Source organism: Bactrocera dorsalis, chromosome 2 (genome assembly GCF_023373825.1).
Source record: "Bactrocera dorsalis isolate Fly_Bdor chromosome 2, ASM2337382v1, whole genome shotgun sequence".
Classification (NCBI taxonomy): Eukaryota; Metazoa; Arthropoda; class Insecta; order Diptera; family Tephritidae; genus Bactrocera; species Bactrocera dorsalis.
In genome coordinates, this window is record NC_064304.1 from 26,042,544 (window position 1) to 26,068,320 (window position 25,777).

Here is a 25,777-nt window from a genome sequence, read left to right on the forward strand (position 1 = left end):
TGTCCATACCGCATTTATCGGCAAATATGTGAGGTACCTTAATTAAATTGAATGAGAACTTGCCTTGGACTCCATATAACTAATGGCAGGATTTTCGCACATCTACAGAGTTTGTCCGAAAAGTAATAGGACTGATTTTCTTCCGCCGAAACTGTACTTCAGAGCGAGCGCGCACCGACTGGATTCGGTAGAGGGCGTTCCAAGCTAGCGAACGAGCGGCTGGTTGTCTTCGAGCACCTAGGGAGTCAGGACAAACTTTTTCGCGCAACGTGTTTTTATGAGTTGTGTAAACCGAAAAGGCAGCGTTCGTTAGAGCAGAGCTACACGATTAAATTCTGTGTGGAACTCGGTAAATCTGCAACAAAGATGTTTGATATGATTCAGGCCGAGAGGTGGACCAAATCCAAAGTGGAAATGATGCTAATTATCTTTTTTGACATCAAAAACATCGTCCACCATGAATTTGTTCCTTCTGGACAAACCGTCAACGCCAAGTTTTACGTGGAAGTCCTCAACCGGGTCCGACAAAACATCGCAGTCGCCCTGGTTCACACTGCTTTTCTTGTGAACAGCTACCTAACCTAAGGTGGCATCCCAACGTTTCCGCAGCCGCCCTACAGCCCAGATGTGGCCACCGGACATTTTTTTGTTTCTTTGCCTCAAAAGGCCGATGAAAGGCAAGGATTTTGAGAGGACAGAGGGGATCCAAGCAGCATGCTCCTCGGCTCTCAAGGCTATTCCGGAGAATGCCTTCCGTAACGCCTTCAGTGCTTGGAAATCGCGCTGTCAGCGCTGCATGGACGCAGAAGGAGCCTATGTATTCTGAAAAGAATTGTAACGATTGGTTCAATACATTTTTTTTAATCGACTCAGTCCTATTACTTTCTGGACAAACCCTCTAATTGAAGATTTTTTATTACATACCATCTATGAAAATTCTAGAAAGCCTTATTAAAAAAGCCGAATATCTCGAGAAGTATTAATGATAGCGATTTTGTCATTAGATCTTTTTTGTAGCAAATAAAATTTTCTCTATAGCTCTTGTCATTTACGAGATATATACAAAAAATGTGAATTTCGTGGAAAAATTAGGTCGTCGATGTAAGTTTCGACTTTGTCGCAATGGGCACTTTTGTAGAATATTCAAAAAAAAAAATGTACAAAACCACGATTGTCGTGTATTTTTAATGGAAAATTTTTACATGCCTTGGTCCAGTCCTTAATGTTAAAGTTAAGGGCTCAAATTTTCAGCGAATTTTCGGGGTATTTCCAAGGAAATTTCATGATGGGATTGAAAAAAATGAATAGTTCACAAAAAAAAACCCTAATACATATGAACACCATTTTGCTAGTAGACCAGATCGTCAAAATCCAATCTAAGTCAAATCTACTTTCATATACATATTTATAATTGCAGTCTACCTAATCGGACTAGTAGTTCTATTTTACCATTTCCACGCAGTTTAGAGGCTCCTATTTTTGGACAGGAAATCGAAAAATCAAATCAAATAGCGCTTAGACGGTACAGACTGTGATTATTTTTCTTCTGCGGCGACCGTCAAAAATTAATTTCAGGAATTTCAACGTCATACGTTGGTTTTTAATACACCATGCGTCGTGCATCTCATTGCCCCGAAAACAGCTGCCATGGAAGAAGACTGACAGACGACCGGACCACAGAGACAACTGTGAGACCCATTCACAGCGGGTTTTGACGCTGTTTAAGCGCAATACCAAGGAGTTTCTGTGTCGTTTCGTGACCGTCAATGAAATTGCAGAAACAGTAGATCCAAAGGGCAACCAAATAGAGATCTTCACCCTACCAACCTGCTCCGGAGAAGGCTAAGACTGTCGTACCAACTTGAAAGGTGTTAGCCACTGTGATGGGAGTGTAAAAACTTGAGTGGAAAAAAGTAATATTCTTGACTACTTATCTGATCGCTTTTGTTTTGTCCTTATTAAAAATAGATTGGTCACAGGTGTTACTAACTAAAGCTTTGAAAACAAAGTGCAAAGAAGGCAATAAGAATGAGATGTACGCCTTAGGAACTTTGAATTATATCCGTTTTCTTTTTTAACAAACCGATCAGGAGCTATTAGTAGATTAGCTTAACTTTTACATTTAGAACAAAATAGCGTATATTTTAAAAACGTTTATTACAAAAAACATAATATCACCAAAACGTACAACAACAACAACATTAGCATGGAATCATGTTCATATATGTATACATATATGTATCCACTAACATATATTATATAATACAACAAACAATTATAAATATGTATACGTATGTAATCACGAATTTCTTATTATATTTTATGTACAAATGTATGTATGTATGTGATGTATTTACATGTAAGTATGTTTTTATGTGTATTTACACTTGACCGCGAATAAGGTACATATATGTATGTATGTATGTATCCTTTGAAAACCTTTCCGCTAAATTTACACAAACACTAATAAATAAGAGCAACCCTAGAACAGTCCGCCTCACTTTATAACAATATTTTGGGCCAGGCGCTTAACGAAGTCCACATTCAGGAAATTCGCCATCCAAGTAAGAAGAGATTTCTTTGGCGGACGACAGTGTCGCAAACCCGCCTCTTGACAACACACATTCGGGAAGCAGTCCAAAGTAGAAGCGCAAGTCTTTGGATGTAAATCGAAGATGGGTGGCGGCGGTGGTGTACACTCAATATACTCGGAGACTATGGGGCAGAGTTAAAGCTTTATTATTGCAAATGTATTCGTTTCAACGAAAGTCTTACGATAATTGAAAGAACGTTTCACCGGTACTGGTACTGTCTCCAGCTCCGGCTGTGAAGTTCTGCAGTAGCGTTTATTTCCATCAGGACAGCAAACTCTAGGCCAACAGTCCGTGTCGGTTTCACATTCCTGAACTTGCCACCATAGTTCGGCTAGTGGGCGGGTCGGACATTTGCGTGGTATCAATCCCAATATGGCTATAAAATATTTTTTGCTTGAAAAATTTATCACAAACAGTTTGCTGTCATCTAAGTACATTACTTACGGGTATGTGAAGTCTCTTCAAGCGGTTTGGCTATGCCTGAGACACAACTTTTTGCGCCAAATATTTCACAACACAACTCATCGCGATTCCAAACGGCACAATCTCCATCCACTTTACAAATTTTGGGAAATAGCTGGAAGCGCACCTCACTCTCGCGTGGACAATCGAAGAGATTACGCAGATTCTGTGCTGTATTGCGTTTATCCTTCTCGCCAACCGCTTCAGGGGACCTTTGAGCTTGATTGCCGAAAAAGTTAAATGTTGGCAATGCTATACGAAATGGTCCATCGGTGGTGCTTTTTTTGGGTGGCAGCGCGGTCGTCGTAATTTGATTAGAAGCTAACGGTGTTAACGTCGTCGATTTTTCTTTTTGAAGAGTGCTTTTCTTGTCTTTAACTGTTGCTGTAGTTGTTACTGGTGGCGGTGTATATTTTTTGGGTGGCTTTTTTGTTGACGATGCTTTGGGTGGACTGGACAGAGCCCAAAGAGAGGGAGAGAAAAAACTGAAAGGATTACTGAGTGGATTGTTGGCAACAACTGGAGCGCGGACTGTAATGAAAATGAAAAATAATTGAATATTTTATGAGTGGACAGAATTATAAAATTTCAAAAATAAAGTAAACCAGTCGGAAAATCTTAAAACAGGTTAGGAGTGGCACTTAAGCTTTTAATATCTATCACTTAATGACCGCCATATTTGATTTAAAGTCATATTTACGGATTATGGTAATAGGAAATTCCCAAGAAAAATTCTTTCAGAAATTTACTATCGTATGTTCTCGGAAGCAATTACTGTCAAAATTTCAGCCTAGTTAGACCACTAGTTTTATTTTGACCATTTTAAAAAAAGGTTGTATCTGCCGTCATTTGACGTAGAAAAGGTGCTCCACCACCGTCAAGATTTATCCGTCCGTATTCTGCATATTTATATCATCTTTATACTTTGAAAAGGATATAATAAGTTTATCACGAGGAAAGAAACGTCGAAGACCCCATATTTTAGAAGTTCGAAAATCGCTAGGTCAAATGTATCGAGTTAAATGAGGACCGTGTTAAGATATAAATCGAAACTTCCCAACATTTTTCGTATTTCTTTTGTAGGATAAGACGTATTAGACCTTCCTAATAAATTTACTGTCATAAGTCGGATAATCATTGGACCGCTCTAGTTTATGCAAATAATCACTTATCGTTGTTTGCACGCCTGTATATACATATATATATGAATCCATATAGATATGCACATAAGCATATGCTCCACTTAAATTTATGACTCTTAAAGACGATAATTAAGTAAATTAGTGCAAATGCATTGCAGCTTAATGAGCAAATGTCAAGTTCAATAGCATAACTATCGTCAGTACATACATTGTACATAAATGTAGTATTGTTATACATACATATTTACAGACTTTGTTATGTCCGTTGTATAGGCAAGAAAATTTTTTCATACCAAGAAAAATACAATAGTTGCTACGAGTACTTATGAATTTATCTAAAAACCGGTATCTAATTGATTTTCTTTGAGCATTTCATTGCAGAAGGCAAAGACTATGATAGTAATTATGTAATTATTGTTATTTACATAATTGTTATAAATTAAATATAACGGTTCAAGGCTTTTCATATTGAATTTGTATGCAATACTTTCTAAATTTTGGAACACAAATAAGAAACAAAGCAGGCAAGGAGACTATTGGGAAGGCATTGCTTGGTTTCGATTTTTGGATTTTGTGTGAAACGGCATTAATGAAGATACCAATTGTGCCAAAATTTATTTAGATAACTGCATTGGGGCTTAATTTAATAATTTTATAAAGTTGCATAATCTAATGGAATTTAAAGTGGCTGAGATATGAGGATAGAAGTGCTTGCTATACGATTTCACCCATTTTTAGTAATAATAATAATAATAATATTTAAAATATAAATAAAAAAAACAGAAAAAAACATTACATTGTATATCGAATTGGTGGATTGGTTGCTGATATATAAAATTTCAGCCAAAAGGCAAATGTCAGGCTAATTCCACATTTATTTGTCTGATTCACGAGCAATCGTTTTGTATCTTCATTATCCTTTATTCACACCCACCGAAATTTTAAAAAATTATTTTTCCAACTCCTTAATTTTTTTATTAATTCATTAACACCAGAAAAACTCTTGCCGACAGGTGCTACTTCGGACAGAGTGAGCAACTGAGAACGATGACAAGATCTGATGAGTCGGCTTTACGAGTTTTCAAAAGAAAGGTTCTTCGGAATATTTATGGTCCTTTGAGCATTGGCAATGCCGAATACCGCAGTCGATAAAACAATGCGTTGTACGAGATATACGACGTCAGTGACACAGTTCGGCGAATTAAGAGACAGCGGCTACGCTGGTTAAGTCACGTCGTTCGAGTGAATGCTAATACTCCAGTTCTGAGAGTATTCGACGTAGTACCCCCAGGGGAAGCAGGGGGAGGAAGACCTCCACTCCATTTGAAAGCCCAAGTAGAGAAGAAAAAGGAAGAACGACTGGCGTGCTACTGTAAACTCGGCTATAATCGCGTTAGCGTTGTCTATACCAATAAAAAGAAGATAACTCGAAGTCAAGTGACAAATTTTCTGCCTGTTCTCTATATAATTCTACATTCAATGGCAGAATCGGTTTCAAAGCTCAACTGAGTTTTGTCAGGCCAAAAACGACCTTCAGGTTTAACGAAAATTTGTTATTTTTAGGTTTCATCTGCGAAAAAGGCCGGAATTACTGCAACAGTGGGAGATCTTTTTTAGCGCCGTCGGCTATCTTGCTTGATCCTATTTTTTTCTCGAAACATGTACATATACATATATACCCCAAAATTTCAAAACAATTGATAGACACGTGAGCTGATACATTTCTTTTTTTAGACGCATTTAAATAACAGTTTTCTTTAGTTAGAACGCGGTATGGGTTCGAAGGATAATAATGATTTTACTGAAAATTCGTTTTGTGAAGGTCTCAAAATTCAGTTTTTTATCCTAAAAAAAACATTGAACATTACTTCGTTCAAGTACGAAACATTAAGTTTTCTAAGTAGTCCGCAAAAAATTATGCGATAACGCAAATATCCTTGAGAAACCTTGCTCACCGCAAAGGGACTTTTTGAAAAACATCAGGTTGATATAATCACGTTTAAAGTTAAAGCACGTACTTGGGGCACAAGAGAAGAGCGCGCTGTTGACTGCTGTAACTTTGGTTCTAATGCTCGGATCTTTATGAACTGAATTATGAAGCATTAATCTCAAAAATATATATTTTGAGAAATGCATTAAATATTGCTTCGTTTTTTTCCATTACGAGAGAACAAAACCACCTTTCGCAGCAATTGGGGCGTATGTCAGCAGTAACGCCCCGAATGTCCTCTTTTTTTTGTTGGCTTTATGATATATAGCGTTCCCCATTGACTATAACATTATGGCCGATAATATACTGACGTTTTGAGGATGAAGCCAATGGCTTGTGGATGTTCATCACTCTAAATGCGACTATTTTGTTTATTAACGTACCTATTCAACCAAAGTGGACCTTCTTGGAACCAGGAGCCAATTTATTTTGGCCCGATTCAACGAACGTGCGACGCGCCTGATGGTCGTTCGGCTTCAATTCATATACGAGTTGGATTTCGTAAGCCCGCTAACCAGGGTCATTACGCACAAGCTTTCAAAAAGTGAATAGTTACAGCTCCAATTATTGCGTGCCATGGCGGATGGACTCATTCGTATCTTCCTCGATACTTTGCGCCCTAGTAGCAATAGAGTCTTCGGTTGGAACTGTACGGCGCCCTAGAGTAAACGTAGTGCGAAACCTTTCCATGGTTGCCCGGAAACCGAACCATTTTTATACTCTCGCAACAAAGTTGCTAAAGAGAGTATTATAGTTTTGTTCACATAACGGTTGTTTGTAAGTCCTAAAACTAAAAGAGTCAGATATAGGGTTATATATACCAAAGTGATCAGGGTGACGAGTAGAGGTGAAATTCGGATGTCTGTCTGTCCGTCCGTCCGTCTGTCCGTCCGTCTGTGCAAGCTGTAACTTGAGTAAAAATTGAGATATCATGATGAAACTTGGTACACGTATTTCTTGGCTCCATAAGAAGGTCAAGTTCGAAGATGGGCAAAATCGGTCTACTGCCACGCCCACAAAATGGCGGAAACCGAAAACCTATAAAGTGTCATAACTAAGCCATAAATAAAGATATTAAAGTGAAATTTGGCACAAAGGATCGCATTAGGGAGGAGCATATTTGGAAATAATTTTTTTGGGAAAGTGGGCGTGGCCCCGCCCCCTACTAAGTTTTTTGTACATATCTCGGAAACTACTATAGCTATGTCAACCAAACTCTATAGAGCCGTTTCCTTCAGGCATTTCATATACAGTTCAAAAATGGAAGAAATCGGATAATAACCGCGCCCACCTCCCATACAAAGGTTATGTTGAAAATCACTAAAAGTACGTTAACCGACTAACAAAAAACGTCAGAAACACAAAATTTTACGGAAAAAATGGTAGAAGGAAGCTGCACCCAGGCTTTTTTTTTAAATTAAAAATGGGCGTGGCGTCGCCCACTTATGAACCAAAAACCATAACTCAGGAACTACTCCACCGATTTCATTGAAATTCAGTATATAATATTTTTTTAACACCCTGAAGACATATACTAAATATGGGCGAAATCGGTTCTCAACCACGCCTTCTTCCAATATAACGCTATTTTGAATGCCTTCTCTGTATAATGTATACATTAGAAACCAATGATCATAGCGGAATAAAACTTTACTCAAATACGGTATGTGAGCTGAGGTATCCCTTGTGGAAAAATTGTTGTGATCGGACTATAACTTTTCAAGGTCCCTGATATCGAACACGAAGAACTCAGTGCCCAACCTAACCTAACCTAATTTTTCACCGAAAATATCGGTAAATCTCTCAGAATTTCATTCTAATTAATTTTACAGCAAAATAAAAAAATATGTAAATGACGGATAATGAAATCTCGATTATCACTTTATCGTGCGAGAGTATAAAATGTTCGGTGACACCCGAACTTAGCCCTTCCTTACTTGTTTTAATAATAAATTTGTACGATTTGCAAACGTTGTCAGGTAAAATATTCTACCTTGGTACCAAATATTTGGACCCCAGTACCCATAGTTGGCTTTTTACGGAATATATTGGTCAATGTGTCAGATTTATAATTGAAACTCAGAGAAAATCCTTTCCTGATAATAGTACTTGTATGTCTGTGTGCTAAAAAGCCCCCATATTCCTAATACAGGGTAGGCCATTTAAAGTTGACCCATTTGTTTCTAAAAAAAAAGAACAAAAGAAAACAATGTTTTTTGTTCATTTCAAAAATAATTTATTTTGGTCCAAGGGGATTTGTTTCAGCTAATATTTAAAAATTAGATCGCGTAAATGGGCACCTTTAGCTTTGACAGCTAAATGCACTCTTTTTTCGACATTTTCCATGACTTTGGCCAATGTTTCGGATGATATGGCGGCTGTTTCACGTCGAATGTTGGCTTTCAGTTGAGCTAAGGTCTTTGGCTTATTAGCGTATACCTTGGATTTCAAATAACCCCACAAATAAAAGTCTGGTGGCGTCAAATCTGGTGATCTCGGTGGCCAGTCAACATCACTATTTTTCGATATCAATTTTTTCGATGGCCCATTTGCCAAAATTAAGGCGTCGTGGATAATCAGCTGGGTTTAGTTTTTGTGCCATTTGAATTTTATATGGAAACATCTTCAAATCTTTATGAATTATGCGTCGGAGAGTGGTGCGAGAGATGTCTAATTCCTGAGAGCGGCGATAACTCGATGTCGATGGAGTCTCCTCAATACTGGCTCGTACAGCTTCGATATTTTCATCAGAACGTCTTGTGCGTTGTCTGGATGCATGTCTGGCATTACTGAGATTACCGGTGTTCACAAATTTTGCGTATAAAGACTTAATTGTGTTCTTAACTGGAGCACTTTTCACTTTATTTTTTTTGCGAAACGCACGTTGAGTTAACACAATTGAAAAGTTATTTTGAATATAAAGCTGAACAATTTCAGCGCGTTCTTTTGGAGTGTACTGTTCCATGGTATAAATTGTCTTCGAATGACGCTTCTAACGCGGTATGACATTAGCCGATTTGTCAGCGCTGTTAAAAGTTACAGCGTTGCCAGATGGGTCAACTTTAAATGGCCTATGGAAACCGAACCATTTTTTTAATAATAAATTTGTACGATTTGCAAACGTTGTCAGGTAAAATATTCTACCTTGGTACCAAATATTTGGACCCCAGTACCCATAGTTGGCTTTTTACGGAATATATTGGTCAATGTGTCAGATTTATAATTGAAATTCAGTGAGAATCATTTCCTGATAATAGTACTTGTATGTCTGTGTGCTAAAAAGCCCCCATATTCCTAACATAAACGTTTTCAAACTTCCGGGTGACTTTATGCTGCATATATCAGTCATTTGTGGGTTATCTTAATAAAAATGAGAGAGCGTATTTTTCTTAGAACGGCGCATATTTGTGCTTAGAATGAATAAAATCGGGTGAAAATTCGCCCTAGGCCCCATGAAACTAACACGGCTTATGTACCTGAAGATACTTCTCTGGCTTTAATCTTTGCAAGCTGTAAGATTATAAGATGTTCGCGAACTTAGCTCTGCCTTACTTGTTTTATACACACCTCTCAGCCACTTATGCCATATCAAGCAATTATGATGCGTTGAAAACAATAATACTTTGTGCAATATTTAGTGGACGGGTCTAAAAACTACTGAGAAGATGTAAAAGACGCCATAAACGATATACATATAGATATACTTGTAAATACAGAAGTCTGTATGTTGCTAATTTTGTATATAGAAGCAATATCACAATGCCTAGAGGTGCGCCACGGCGTATTATTGAAATATTTATACAAAGTTGCAATTAGGCGTTTAAAACCACTTTTAACTATTTTGTACCAATTAATGAGTTATGTATGGTAAATTTCGAATTTCCAAACAGCAATTTCCAACACTTTTCGAAATTGCTATGTATAATATATTCCACTCACTTTTTGCAACACAATCTGTTGCACTACTTTTTGCAGCAAACAAAAGAGCTTTTCGCTTAATCAAAAATAAATAGCAAACTTCACGTTCTGTTTAGCAATGGAGTGCTGGCGAATTTCATTTGTGAAGAGGCACACTATGGCATAAATATGTATGAGAGTCATGCATTGCATGTAATGGCACACGGGATGTACAGGCATATATTTTTATAGACATATACTGTATGTATATATCTATGTATAATGGCATGAGTTTTGAAAGTGGGCAGATAATTTAATTATACACAATTGGGGCACATGCGCAGGCGCATTTAACAATTTTAAATGCTCGTAAAACATCGGTAAGTAAGCTTGGGTGCAGTTGCGTTGCAATATAATTGTAACGTAATATACTATGTATATACATACATATATATGTACATATACACTTTATATTACTGGATAATAAATGTGTAAAGACCAAAACAGCAATTGTGGCAAACAATAATGGAAAATGGCACTCGCACCGCTGCGCATGCGCAATGGACATTGCTTTCAAACATGCTGTGAAACGAAAACAACAAACGCGTACACACATTTATCGCCTTAACAAAGCATTTACCTTACCAAAACAGTTCAGTTGCGATCTTGCCCATGCGCACCACAAGTCACATCAACACACACACACATAGATATTTTTATAGACCATACCAAATGCTGAGTACAAGTGCTTTAGTAGAGAAACAAGCGCAATGGAAAGGAAAAATAAAACTAACTGAATCAAACTTAAATCTTTAATACCAATTTTAGCATTTCAGCTAGGTCAGTGTCAGTCGTCGGTGTGTGTGTTTGTACGCGCGTTTAGCAAATGCAGGCCAACCTTAGCTCACACGGTAACTTGTCAGCGCTCAAACACACATATCAATATATAACTACATACATACATATATACAGCCGTTTAATGGCCGTCACAGCGCCAGCAGCTGCACCCAAAGCGCGATCGCTGAGCAAAAAGCGCAGATCTCGCCGCAGAATGCTGCTTTTTCTTGCATTTTGCGTTGCTTCACCTTGCGCTGCTGTGGGCGGTGCAACTGTTGAACTATGTCAATTCGTTATTAGCCTCACAGTGTGAATATTACCAAGCATTCTTTGGCGTGTGTGTGTAAATATGTAAATTTCTTCACAAAGTCTTAAGTTTTGTTCTTTTCGTTGCATGCAAGTTTGCCTATAGGTGGCTTAGCTCCATTAAGAGTTTTCATATTTGCATTTTTGTTTATTACTTAGAGAACCCGTTCAGCGAGAAATTATCTTGATGAATAATACTGAAGCATTGTGGGCAATAATACAATATTCCTTAGTGAAAAATTATGCCAGTAAAAAGGTGGTAAATAATGGATTACAAATAATTCGAAAATCTTAGTTAGAAACTTTATTTAAATTTCTAAACTCAAATAACAAATTGAAGACAAATTTAACGTCAAGTTTATAATAAAACATGTAAGAAAACCAAAGTCCAAGCAATTGCTTCAGGAAAAAATTTGGGGGTAGCAGTGACCGAATTTTCTCTATTAACTATTAACATGTCACCACCTAAAACTATGTTCCCTGGGTTTCATTAAGGTATCTCACATACAATTACCAATCATATGGACCAAAATTAGCCGGATGTTCGAAAATCCTGGTACTAGTTATATGGGAACGAGGTATAATTTTCGTTTAATTGTATCAATTTTTCTCACAGAGATGTCATGAGAAAAACACGTTCTGTAATATTCATTGAGATAACTGAAATATTGGCCGTCATAAGCAATATAAAGTTACCCAGAAGTTCGAAAATCTTTATATTAGGTATATGGGGGCTCAGAGAAGTATTGACCCAATTTAACCCATTTTTGATACACTGAGATATTATTATCAGGAAAGGATGGCCTCTGAATTTCAATTGTATACCTCACGCATTGACCGATATTTACGGTCAAAAGTCAACTGTAGATACTGAGGTCCACATATTCGATATCTAGTGGTTTCAACAGTTTTGCTTGGATGTGGACAGTTTTTGGTCATAAGGTAGCATAACTTAAAGGAATTATTATTGCAAAGTTTATCCCGTTATATTGATTGCTTCTTGATTTGTATACTGGAAAGTAAAAGAATCAAGTTTAATTTAAAATTCCATAATTCTTTAGAAAAACCTCCATGGTGAAAGTATTATCATTCTCTAGTCTCGTCATAAGCATGAAGGCGTCATTGGAACATGGACAAACCGATATCCTGGAGTTAGAATCTGCAGCAACCAATCCGATAAGGATGGTAACGCCTTGACGAACAAGTGCCTATACTTCGACAATCGAGGCTTTTTCTGGGAGAGTTCGATACAAAACGATTCAATAAACTAATCGCTAAGTTGAGGCATCATTTTATGCTTTTAAGATCGAAGAACAGAGACACCAGAGCGCATACTCCTACATTGCATCGCAATCACAAGGAAAAGGATTACAATTATTGGGAAATTAAATCAGGTGAGAAAATAATCATTAACACAGGAGCGTTATTAAGCCTTTTTGATTTGACTGGATTAAACGAAGTGTTATGATAACAGGAGAGGTCACAAAAGACCATAGGTCGCAGTACATGGCTCAAATTTCAATCTTTCTATGAATTCATCCTAAACACTTACAAAATAAATATCACTCTTGAAGAAACAATACCAGCTACAACGCCTCTTATATTATTATATTTGACACAAAAATTTGAAATATGTCGACAAAGATGAAAAAATATTAGCAGCAATCTGTTGGCAGTGATGAGCCGATATCTTGGACTCTTCAACTCAAGAGGGGTAAAACTAATAACTCGTAACAGTATAGAGTTTAATGTATCGACACTTCGATTGACCTAGATAATCTGGCACTAACAGAAGTTATTTATAACCCGGAGAGAAAAAACAGGACGTGTAGGATTGTTTGCAATGAGTAGTCATCATATAATGAAGTGAAAGACTTTCTTTTTTGAAAACATTTCGTACTTTAAGCATTTTGCCGAATTTGAAGGATGCTTGCGAAACTATTCAGGAAGCCATTCTGGCTTCAACTATCATTTGAAAAGTAGTTCTTTCGAACAATATTAGAACTTAAAAGCTCGTAAAAGCCACAAAATCAAAATGGAGCTTTATCTGATTTTATACTCTGAACAGGATGTATTAACTTTGTAATACGCAGAGGGAATTGCTGAATATTCTAAAAAATATATACACAAATGATCAGCATAATAAGCTGATTTCATTTTATCATACCTGCTTGTCTATATATGTATTCGCGAAAAACTGCATGAATGTTTGAGACCTCTATAGCATAGCTCCTATATAATCGAACAAAATCAACTGTTGTATGGAGTGTTTTCTTTTTTGAGGGGTATTATGGCTTCGGGACAAACGAAATTAATGTTTTATCTTGATTTCTGGTTTCATTATTTTTTGCAAAAAAGAAATTATATCATAACTTCTTTTAAAAAATTAATGATTTCTAAAATTTTTAATTTTAAAGATTTGCTCGTAAAAAAATTTATAAAATATTCTGCAAGAATCGACCACTGTAACTTGCCGCAAACTATGACTGCCTTTTGGGATTCTCGAAGAGTTCGTTGCATGTCAAAAACCAAAACCTGTTGAAGGTTAAATGGAAAATGTGTGAAATATATTTATTGTACCAGTTTTGCAAGGTCTTTGTGCCAATTCACAAGATTCTGCAAGGTCGTAAAAATATTTACATAGATATAAACGATTTAACAAACATAAATTTTTTTAAGAACAACAAAGTAGTTAAATGTGCTACATGAATGTTTATGAGTGCACTTAACAGTAATTTTGATTAAAAAAATTGATGAAAAATTGCTAAAATATATAATGGACTCAGGACATATACGTACATATGTATATAATAACTGTTTATTATAGGACCTTTAAAAATTATTTTGGAAGAATTTTAAGAACATTTTCGGAACATGACTGCATTTTATTGGAAAAAACCTCAATATACTTGTATAACTACGCAGCAAAGCGGAAGGCAACTTCAACTCCTAAACTCAATTTTCAAATCTTTAACTTACCAGTCGCGGTCGCAGGTGTAGACGAGGATATTGGTGCTGATACCGTTGTTGCACTTAAGGCTTTGCGCGATTTATTTGCCTCCCGCCGGCTGTTAGCCACAACCGCTGGCGTCAACGTTGGCTGTGATGCAACTTTGCTTTTCTTACCAGACCCCCTGTTCGTTTGCTGGCTCGCTACATTGGCTGCATGCGAATTGCGAGCACGGTTAGTTGCCAACTGCCGTGCACTTTGCGCCTGGGAATCAAAAGAATTGGAACGTTGACTTGCTGCAACCGCAGCGGATTTGCCATCGCGTGAGCTCGAACGCGAGCTATTGCCGTCTCGACGCTTTGGCTTGGACGTCGCTGTGGCAATTGGTAGCGCGGCCGATGGTGCATTTGCCGATGTGCTGCCAGTGCGCTGAGTTTTCTTCACCGGTGGCACGTCATTTTCACCAATCATTTGTGTGGCTGGCGCTGTGGACCCATCAAAGCGACGTGCTACCCTTGGTGATGGTGCAATGTCTGCGGCATTGTTTAACTGTATGTCCGTTTGTAGTTTTTCGTTTTCTTGCTTGTTATTTCTGGTATCAGCGGATTGTTGGCGATCTGTAGCATTAATAGTTGTGATGTTAGCATTCAATTTAGCAACAGCATAATCAACAATTTTTGTACCGAATTTCAACGGTTTATTGGCGGTATGGTTTACTTCCGCATGTGCAGGTTGTTGCTGTTTACTGGGCGTAGTTGTTGGCCGATCTTGCTCTCGCCGTGTCTGTGGCTCTGACTGTTGCTGTTGCAGCGCACTTGCATAATCCCCAACAACGATAACAACAATGACTGTGAAGTAGAGGTACAATAGCCGATTTGGCTGCAATATCGGTAGTACTTTCATTTTCCCATTCAACAGTCGACTTGCCGAATGTTGTTGTTTGTGTGTTGTGTTACTTTATGGTTTATTTTATGTTTGCCCGTAAGTAAGTCAGCAGTGTAGCGGTTACTTTTTTCGTTTACTTTTTCACATATGTCTGCTTTTGTTTTGGTTTTGGTTTTCTTAAACGTATCTGGCCCAAAGACCCAACTAAGGTCGCACTGACCTCAACTACAATTAGCAAGTCATTTCAAATCGAATAGCCAAACGTGAAAAATTAGGATTAAATTAAACCAAATTGAAGTCAAATATTAAACACGTTAACCGACACTTTTGTTACTTTGTCGTGCACGTTGCACTGCTGCTCAGAATACAATGGCTGATTATCTATAAACTTGATTCATACAACTATGTATGTATATATTTCCATTGTTATATCTTTTTAGCACCTGTTAATATGTTTTGTGATGCAGTCATTTCTTGTAAATGTTCATTTGACCGTCTACTGCAATATCTTTCGATTTAGTGACTCGCTTTTATAAAATGATCTGTGCGCATGCGCAGAAATCGTTGCTTCGTGGTCGCGGTTCGTTTGCAACTGAAACTATAAACTAAACTTGACTTAACTTCAAACTTTTTGGACATACCAAACCACCATAACTTATTCATACATATGTACATACATTTAAATTTGAGATCATACGGACGACGTCAACTCTCTGAGTACTCGCTCAACACCTCTGAACCGCCGCCAAATTCGGTCAATTTGATCGGAAAACGGTGGTGCGGAAGGAAGATTAGTTAAAACATGTCTTACTTTGTTTATATCACTGTTAAAAAATAACACTATAATCGGGTGCAGAATACGTTTACATACTAATTGTAATTACATACACCGACCGGTGTCCATGATTTGATGCACATACTTCATTTATTAGCCATCTAAAAATAGATAAGTCTATATGAAAATATGAGATGCTAAAAGTTTGTAAAATCCTCTATTTAATTAAAATTTCCTTTTATTTTTTGTAGACCAGTTCATTTCCCACTTTTATGTGAGAACAATCTCTAAGCATAAATGATGCAAGTGGAAAATCAATTTTCAAATAATGTAATTCGGTCATGTTTTTGGTGTTTTAAAAAAAGTGAAGTACATTTAAATTTATGTGCATCCTATTATTGCAGGAAGTGTCCAACATATTACGAAACCCAAGTCAATGCCGGTTATTAGAATCGTCTGACGTAGTTCATGTTCTTATTCCAAAACTCACCGATCCAAACGAGCCGTTGGAATTGACGTAGTTTATGTTCTGAACTAATGGTGGAATACGAGCAAATATGTAACTTCCTAGAGTTTTATTTTCTCCAGCTGAATACGTAAATATTCGTTTCTGTAATAGCATTTTTGCTGCATCAATCATTTCAAAAAACTTGAGAGAACTTGATCCAAAGCAATTTTTACTAAATATAAAATGGTAATACAATCGCACACGACGTAATGTTCACTTAAATTAGGACCAATAAATAAAAATATTGTAATGATCTCATGGGATACCAAGCTGTAACTCAATTAATAATTGCCGAGATTTTCGTAAAATTGTCTTTTTAGGACATCACCCTTCAAAGAATTACGAAAAGCTACACAAACGTGTGCCATTGAATATCTATAATAAACTGTTGCTTTTTCAAGCATCACACTATGCTGGCATTATAACTTGTGTTGAAATAAAAAAATTTATACATAATTCTTCTTGTTATGTTTTATTTTCATCGGAAAGCTCAAATAAGTGATTTCACTTTCACAGTAAATAACTATTTGTACTCGCGCTCACTTCCTTGAAAAACCATTTAGTTTTTCAATTCCATTGCCTCTTATTCAAACTTTCAAATGATGTTGTTGTTGCTGCTGTTGCTGTTGTTGCCCACATATTAATTCATGTAGTTTGTCTTTCCAACAAACTACTTGTATTAATATGTGAAAATATTTCGATGACCCAATATATTGTTGGTGTCATCTGATGAGATTTATCTCAATTTAATCGAGCTGTAAGTAGATAAATACAATACAATTTATTTATTGTTAAGTAAAATCAAATGGTTTTGGTGCTTACCTTCTTGAAGCCAATATCATTGGCATACTCTCTGAAGCACTGACGGCAGATGTTCAGACCATATTTGCGGATCAAACCATGTCGGTTAGAGCAGGAACGGCTATAAAAATTTAAAACATATGTATTAGGAACAATATTTTGTGTTATTCAGAGACATATGTAAACATGTTTTATTTGTGCAAGTGTTTCTGTATAGATTACTGTACCAATTCTACTTTCGCATGAAAGCAACCAAGTAGAAAAATCGTTCAGTAACCAAATTACTTTTGCCACCCTCAATTAAGGAAATCATAAATGATTAATTTTACGAGATTTCCGTACTCAACCGGGGGCACACTATTGCCAAAACTCCAGCATATTCTCAATGTAAAAAATGAAAACCTCAGCACCAAAGGCACATTGACTATGTATTTTGACATAACCTCAAATACTTCACATAGTTAAAATTTAGCGACATGCTGGAATTTTGCATCGGTGATGAAATTTTCCTTTCTTATTCAATTATTTATAAAATATTTACCAGCATCTTGAGCCTTGGCCGTATTTACGTGGATGAGAATACCAAAGATTTGCGAAACCCATGTTGGCTATTTCACTTCAAGAATCCAAAAGAAAGGAAATATGGCCGTCGAGCTTCGAAATGTTGAAAAGGGTGTGGTGAACTTTTAAAACATATTTCGAAAGTGGCAGCACACAATGTTGCCATTTTGTAATTTTCATACATTCCACTTTTTATTCATTTCGCACAAATTTATTTCTTAATTTTTTGCGCATATTATACAGAATTGAGTGTTTCATATTATTTCATATTTCATATTGTACAGTTTTGAGTATATATGCAATATACAAATTTATTTCTCTCAAATCTCTTTGCTCCATTACTATTAACAAATTTACATGCAACAGCGCACCACCAGGGTTGAAAAAATTTTAGACCATTCAAAAAAGAAAATATTGTAAATCAACTTCTTAAATATAATTCGAAATGAGTGTACTACTATGAATATAGTTTAATATTTTCATTTATCTTTTAATACATACTCGTATATAAACACACCTTTTAAAGCAACTGTAAAAGGATCAACGAAGCAACCCTGGGGTAGAGATATTTGACAGGTAAGCGGCTTTTAAAAAGTAACGCCTTGATAAAACCGAAGAAGAAGATGAAAAAATAAATGCATTCTTAGCGGGCTTTGGGAAAATTGTTGTTTATTAATATTGTGTGAATTTTCAAAAATTTATAGTTTTACGAATCTGTTTTGAAAAAATTGTGACTCTGACGTACATTAAAACAAAAACGCATAATGGATATCTCTAGGCAAGCATTTAGTGAAGCGAATACTACCGGAGTGTCCATGTATTTGTCGTTTGATTCAAGCATTTCAAGTGCAGCTTATAAAACATTGGAAGCTACTACATGTGATCTTTCAATGTTGTCAAACATGGACCATGAGGAGGCAACTGTTGAAAATTCTCAGGAAATTCATCAGAATAGCACGCTGGAGGCGTTAGATTCGCATTTGAACTACCTAGAATCAGTTAAGGATATAGACTCGTGTTCAAAGCTCACTGCTTTACCAAAGCGTATTTTGCAAGAATATAATGTTGTCAGCTCGACACCCACCAAGGAACAGCTATTACGTAGTGTTGAAGTTGTACGCGGCTCCGGCGCCGAAAGATGTGTGGATCTAAAGTTTGCTTTTATGGATATGGATGACAAAAAAGTTAATGCCACAGATAAGGAAAATGCTTTACCTGCTAAAAAGGTAACAGCAATATCCAATAAAAACGACGAAGCCTCACTACGGACAATAATAGAAGAAACATCAGTTGTTGACGAAATAAATACAAGTAAACATAAGGAAGAGCCAAACATTGAAGAAACAACACCAAAGGCCACCAACAGTAAAATACCAATAACTGACGAACTACCACGGGATCCAGAAAAACCAGAAATTAAAGGTATGTACAAATTGTTATATTTTATTTATAAGTCTCTTGTATAATTTTGATGAAATTACTATAAACACCTATATAGTTTCAGATATAAACAAAAGGAAATCACTGATTAAGAAGCCGTTATGCGAACCTGATCTCAAAGCTAATCGTCCATCAAGAATTTCTATGAATCCAAATAATCGTTATACACTAAACAATATTGGCACAAAATCAAATATTGACAAAGAGATTAAGGAAATTCCAAAATTGATGAACAAGGTGTTGAAATTCGCTGAAGCTACAATCACAGAGAACGATAAATCTAAAACAACATCTCTCTCGGATACGCGTAAGTCTATTTCGTATAATCCAAAAGGACGCTCATCAATGCTACCATCTAGTGTAGCATCACAAGGTGAAAAACGTCCTTTTGCATTTACTCAACGTATGTCGGTATTGGTAAAGACCACATTAAACAGTCCCGCACGTAAAATAGCTCGACGATCTGTTTTACCCAACACGCAGCAAAACAGAAAAAGTACCATACCCACAGGGCTATCACACAACAATCGCAAAAGTATGTTGCCAATAGGTAGAACAGTACAAACCGAGGTAAATACAAAATGTACACAAAAGCCAGTCATTGAATCTACTAAGCAAGGACCGGCCAATCGAAAGTCCATGTACCCCGTAGTGCCGGCTAAAGCTGCTAACGTTCCACCATTAACTGCATCGAATACGAAAACTCGGCCAACTGTAACCGCGAAACCCGAAAGCATTTTCGTTTGCAAAGTTTGTGGTTGTAAATTTAGCCTTAAGTCACTCTTAGATGCACATAAACGTTCTCATGAAGGTGATGGTGTACCAGCATTTGTTAAGAAAACTAACACAAGCGCTGCGAGTACAACTTCATCAATTACACATTCAAATAATGGAAATAAATGTAGATATTGCGATAAAAAGTTTGTACTACTTCGTGCTTTACACATACACCTGCTGCAAAATTGTCCAAAAATACCACCAAATGATAAGCGCAAGTTAAAATTCCATGAAATGGATCATGTTGAAAAGGCTCAATTGCCTTCGGTCTTCCATGTAAACACTTCTGGTGCTAAAATAAACTCACAAATACAAAATACATTGACGAATGTACCGCCACAGCGTTCTCACTCAGATTTGAGTAGCATTTCTGTAAGTTCTACAGATTCCACAAATGATAAAAAAGGTAAAATAAAAATATTTTAAATACAGTATGATTAAAAATTAAATTATGTTTTATATTTTTTTAGCGCTTGCTGAAATTACCATAATAGCGAACACTGCGGCTGCAGCAGTAGACGGTTTATTGCCAGAGATGGCGCCACCCGCAGCAAGAATGGTAAAGAAAACAACAGCTCATGCTGGTATACATCGTACACCGAATAAAGCCATTATATGTCACATCTGTAAGATGTCATTTAAATGTATAATGGATCATATTCAGCATAATATGACGGTGCATTTTAAAAATACTGAAACTCCAAAAAGCAACGACGAAATCGATGCCCGGAAGATTGCCACAAATGCGAATACATCGGCTACAAAGCAAACGCAGTAAAGCGATTTTTCTTTTATTAGACGCGCATTTCGCAATTTTTATATATTTATTTTTTATGTTAATTTTTCTGTAGTTAATTTCCGTTCTTTTTTTTTATTTACAAACAATTGCTATGTGTTTGACGCCACGGCCACGAAGTTTTTCTGTCAAAACTTTGGTCTATTCGATTTTTTGATTTTTTTGTTTTTATTAGTAATTTAATTAAACGTAATCATAACAACGCAATTAAGATTGCCACACTTCATGATTTTCATTAATTTATGTGCATAACTTCACATGTAAGAACTAAATTTTAGTGCATAATTTCACTGTGAAATTATACTTTGATATGTATTGTAAGACGTGAAGATTTTTAATTTTTTTTTAATCTGACTGTAACTCTCAATACATATCAATAAATCTACATAAATATCAATAAATACTCAAAATCGAATCGTTTCCCTTATATTATGAACAATTTAGATATAGATCTGAAATATTAAACACGTCCATTTCTCCACAAGAGCTGCTCATTTGTCGCAACCGCCGTTAACAGACCACTATAGCATAAACAAAATTATGTTATTTTATTGAAATACTTTTGTATTTGACAAGATATCTTAACGAAATATGACACAGATTATTACCCAACCATACAAACTGATCGGTGTCAAAAATCCTTGGTCAAACAACTTCTTTATTTGACGAGATGTCTTCTCGAAATTTGACGTGGATTATTGTCAAAGTGGCCTATCAAATCCAGATCTTGTCTTAAAATTTTATATTTGTGAAGCTGCAACCGTAGTTAAGGTTTTTTTTAAGAAATAGGACCACATTTAACGATATTTCGATTAATATTTTTTCTGGAAGATGCAGTTTTTGTTTCTGCATTTAATTTTGCACTCGAAAGTCTGACAATCTAAGCATTAATCGTTGACAAATGTTATTTAAAGCAATTAAAATTATTAATTGGCTGAGATCTTCCCTCCCTTTTCCACACAATAAATTCAGATTTTTGAATGCTCGCCCAATCAAAATTGCCAAATACATGACAATGCTAATGCGGAAATTTTTGTGATCATTTCCCTTCCGGTGGAAAATTGGTGGTCATTGCCAAAAATGCGAATTCACATTTTCTATTCAAATTTACAAGTGTTTCAACATGTAAACATAAAAATGAAACGTGCCGCAAATTTTGAGCACTAAAAATTTTTTCACGAGTCTACACAAACGTACACATTATCCTATGTACATGTACACGTTATACATTCTAAACGCTTAACGTAGCATGCCAGAAACTACGCCAGATGCATCACTACACATCTTTAAATATATCATACATATGCGTATAAGCGTCAGCACCTCTATATGTACTTTACACATCTCGCCAGTGCTACGTTCAGATATGTAAGTGGTTTTAGTGCTTTTGTTGCATCATATTGTTTGTTGCAGCAATAGGCAGACGAGAATGAAAATAACCAGACACAACCATTTCATCAACGTCCAAATTTCTAATCTGAATTGTTGATTGTCTTACACCGTCGTGCTTACATCGTCTGCTTCGCCAAACCTAAATATTCTTCAGCTTTTTGTTTTTGTTGTCTACTTTGTGGCAAGGCATGCAACTGAAAGTCAAACATACATACTCACATATATGTGTGTTTGTAGGTTACATTATAAATAATATCGGCAATGGCTGGTGTTTTATGTCGCCGCGAACTTGAACTTGATAGATGAAATTCGTATGCTATTTTCAGGTCATCTCGCTCTTCTGTGCCAGAAAAATTATAATTTTGGCTGTATATGATCTTTAAGTGGCTCAAAACATGTCCCATTTGTAGTATCTTGTGTATTGATGAATGACACAAATATCAGAATGATGTATCCACCCGGAAAATTAATTCGGTGTTTTTGTATAAATCAAAGTAGAATATTAATAAGTTAACCATTCCCACGACAGTCGGATCTAATTAGCCGGAGCGGACTCTGATTTTTATACGGCCAGGGACTGTCAACTGGACACCATTCCTCGGATTTACTTTAGGAATGTTTTCTGGTTCTACAATTAGTAAATTAATATTTAACTTTTTTTGCTTACCAATCAATTTGATATAAAAAAATATATACAATAGTAATTTGTATTTAAATACTATGTTATTTATTGTTATCAATTATCATCAACTCGTGTTTTATATTTAATAAACTCATTGTGTTGTTGTCTACATAATCATACATGTATGCGGCGTTGTGTTCATTTCACTTTTCAGTTTGGATTTTTAATATAAATACTTATGTATTACTAAACCTACAAAGCATTGTTAACAATTACATTCTTAAACAATATCTACAAAAGAATGTACTGTATATATAAACTACAAACATACATACACTATGTTTAAGTATTGTTGGAAGATTTTAACGTGTGATATTATGTGGCAGATTGATTCGCTCTCAATATATTTTATAATTGCTTTGATACGTTTACAACACATCTGCGCTGTATTAATTATTAAACAATCTTGCGATTTTGTAAAAATAAAAGATTAAATTTTATGAAAATAAAAATAAGTCTATTTCAAAATAATAAAAAAAAAACAAAAGTCAATAATAAATGTAGCGAGTGCCAGAAAGAATAATGCTGATGAAGAGCTAGCAAAACAAAAGCTTTTTTGTTAGCATATCAAAGCAGATGAACTGAAACTTTAATAAAAAGAAATACAATTAAAAAGCAATATTTGGAAATCAATATCAGTAAAAATTTGTAATTATGCATATTAATGGAATTATTTGTAGTATATCAAAGCGTTTAGCTGCAGATTAGCGAAAAATTCGAAGAGATAACTGATAGTTCACCGAGTTGGCGCAACGTTCACTTCAATATCTTATTTTTAACAACTAAATATTTCTATATTACAGTCCGTAGTTCATTTCCTTTAATCATAACAAATTTAATTTGTTAATATCGACAAAGGCTTGTGCGTTTCTTCGATATAGCGTTATTTCTAATTATATGTATGTATATTATCTTTTTAACTTTTTAAAAGCTGTAAAGCGTGTAAACCTTGCCTCCTCTTGAAGTGATCTCCATTCTCTTCGTAATTTCACCAATATCCCAATCATTAATTTTTGCAATTCCTTTTGTTTGACGCAAAAATACTGGCATTGATATCTATAAGACTTTCTTCATGTATTTCTTTTTGGCATTCTCCAAACTAGGCAGTTCGCAATGACGCGGCCCATACATCGATATGGGCGCACAGTACTCATAACCGATACGTTCATAGAAGCCATCTTGATCGATGGTTGATAAGTAAATGGCTTTTAAATCCAATACGATGCGACAATAGTCTTCCGCAAATTTCATAATTAATTTGCCAAAACCTTGTCCACGACAACTTTTGTCTACCACCACCGACTCAATAAAGCAGGCCATCTTTTTGGACGGTATCTGGCTTAACTTACAATGAGCTATAACACGATTCATCCCGTCCGTAGTTAAAACTAAGCTGCAGGGAAGTGTATCACAGGAAGCTTCAAGCGATCGCATGCGAGCCGTCTCACTACGCGGCCATTCAGAGTTAATCAGCTCGCATGTCTTCTTCATTAGCTCGGGATAGTTGTGTATAGGAACAACACTGAAGGGGCTACCCGACACATTAAATGGTGGAAGACCCTGAAATCAATTAAATTTGTTGATTATCGCAACCATTCATTTTATGCAATTATCATATTTACAAATAATATACTAAAATAAATAAGAAAATCTATGAAATAAATAAGGTGTAATGGATACCTCATAGTACGGTTCCGACTTAATGAAGCGCATAGTTTAATAGTGGTGTAAGTAGAGAGGCTATATAATTTGATAATCTCCACCACTGTAGAAGGCAGTGAAGCGTTGCTAAAATTCTACAATTCATATAATACGGATATTTTTGTAAGCAGATAAAATGTAATAGGGACATAAATAACACATTTACGACAAAAACAAATGGCAAACACCTAACAGAAACAATGTATGAAAATAACAATTTTGAAATTTCTTTAAACGTTCAATATGTATTTTCAAAACATAAAAATGTTTCATTTGCCTATTGCCAAAATAAACAGTTTAAACAATAAGCTATGCTATATGTAATATTTACTCAAAATTCCAAAAATAAAACCATTTCGCACAAAATATATATATGCCGACATTTTCTACATATATTTTCTGCGAGCACATTAGAATTAAATATTTATATGAGCAATCTGTTGGAGCGCAAGGCGGTTGTCCGTGAATTTCAAGGTTCTATTCAACCGCCTTGAATAGAGATCAAGTAAACAAGTTAAAGTGGCTTAACCAAACCCGCTACATTACATAATATTATTTCTTCTATTCCAAAAATGTTATAAGAAATTAAACTGATACTTTTAACTTCCATGTGGAGATAACACACCGACGTAATATTAAGGTAGTGGCAAAATAGGTGGAGACGCTACATTCAACTGGCAATGAGTCAACAAATTCTGAACATTTTGAAATGGCGAAACTTCTTTAAACTTGACACTCAATTTATAATAAACATTCGCAACAATAATTAACTTTAAATTACCAACACAAAATATGAAACACAAAACGATTATTAAATTGATTTTTACCATAATGTGATTTCTTCGTTGTTGCTCTTCTTTAGAAACGCCACGACGGACTGTAAAGAACGAACTGATTGAACTGCCCAAATTGGTACTGCCTCAATGCCTATGTATGTTATTAATTAGCGAATAGCCAACTATTGTTTTCTATTATTTTCCTTTCTTTTTTTAATTTTGACAATGGTTCCACTAGTGGTTTTAATTAATATTTTAGATATTTCGCACAATTTATGTATTGTATAATAATATCTTTATCTTTAATATTCGTTGATATGTTAATTCAAAGCTTTTTGAACAAATTCAATCAGATCTGCATTTAATAAATCTGCGTAAAAGTTTTGCTGAAAAATATATTTCAGCTGGCGCCAAATCACCAAATTAATAATAAAAAACAAACTTTTATAAATAGATTTTTGCAAAAGGAAGGTAAAGTAATATAAAGAATAACGGGAGAGTAGTG

At 35.6% G+C, this 25,777-nt stretch overlaps 4 protein-coding genes across 7 annotated transcripts; 1 reads left to right on the forward strand and 3 right to left on the reverse strand.

Moving 5' to 3' along the window:
• Positions 1 to 2,287: 2,287 nt before the first annotated feature.
• Positions 2,288 to 15,646, reverse strand: LOC105231115 (uncharacterized). 2 transcript variants are annotated; one of them, XM_049447608.1, is made up of 5 exons: positions 14,862 to 15,646; positions 14,208 to 14,795; positions 3,039 to 3,587; positions 2,776 to 2,970; positions 2,288 to 2,715 (listed from the first exon to the last, which is right to left on the reverse strand). In XM_049447608.1, exons 1-5 carry the CDS (start codon positions 15,079 to 15,081, stop codon positions 2,498 to 2,500), a joined length of 1,770 nt encoding a protein of 589 aa, XP_049303565.1. In that variant the 5' UTR covers positions 15,082 to 15,646; the 3' UTR covers positions 2,288 to 2,497. The 2 variants fall into 2 exon arrangements, with proteins under 2 accessions (XP_049303565.1, XP_029408221.2); XM_029552361.2 differs by having other exon boundaries at positions 2,292 to 2,715; positions 14,208 to 15,645.
• A 1,153-nt stretch (positions 15,647 to 16,799) lies between these two features.
• On the reverse strand, positions 16,800 to 17,848 carry LOC105231091 (40S ribosomal protein S29). Its single transcript, XM_011212193.4, has 3 exons — positions 17,689 to 17,848; positions 17,169 to 17,268; positions 16,800 to 17,101 (listed from the first exon to the last, which is right to left on the reverse strand). The coding sequence occupies exons 1-3, from the start codon at positions 17,748 to 17,750 to the stop codon at positions 17,093 to 17,095; spliced, it is 171 nt and encodes a 56-aa protein (XP_011210495.1). The 5' UTR covers positions 17,751 to 17,848; the 3' UTR covers positions 16,800 to 17,092.
• A 450-nt stretch (positions 17,849 to 18,298) lies between these two features.
• On the forward strand, positions 18,299 to 23,191 carry LOC105231092 (uncharacterized). 2 transcript variants are annotated; one of them, XM_011212195.4, is made up of 4 exons: positions 18,299 to 19,130; positions 19,207 to 19,455; positions 19,603 to 20,331; positions 20,396 to 23,191. In XM_011212195.4, exons 1-4 carry the CDS (start codon positions 18,473 to 18,475, stop codon positions 20,701 to 20,703), a joined length of 1,944 nt encoding a protein of 647 aa, XP_011210497.2. In that variant the 5' UTR covers positions 18,299 to 18,472; the 3' UTR covers positions 20,704 to 23,191. The 2 variants fall into 2 exon arrangements, with proteins under 2 accessions (XP_011210497.2, XP_011210496.2); XM_011212194.4 differs by having other exon boundaries at positions 18,300 to 19,130; positions 19,207 to 20,331.
• Positions 22,807 to 25,771, reverse strand: LOC105231093 (N-alpha-acetyltransferase 80). 2 transcript variants are annotated; one of them, XM_049447614.1, is made up of 3 exons: positions 25,324 to 25,770; positions 24,476 to 24,591; positions 22,807 to 24,355 (listed from the first exon to the last, which is right to left on the reverse strand). In XM_049447614.1, the coding sequence occupies exons 2-3, from the start codon at positions 24,506 to 24,508 to the stop codon at positions 23,852 to 23,854; spliced, it is 537 nt and encodes a 178-aa protein (XP_049303571.1). In that variant the 5' UTR covers positions 24,509 to 24,591; positions 25,324 to 25,770; the 3' UTR covers positions 22,807 to 23,851. The 2 variants fall into 2 exon arrangements, with proteins under 2 accessions (XP_049303571.1, XP_011210498.1); XM_011212196.4 differs by lacking the exon at positions 24,476 to 24,591 and having other exon boundaries at positions 25,324 to 25,771.
• Between the last annotated feature and the right edge of the window lie 6 nt (positions 25,772 to 25,777).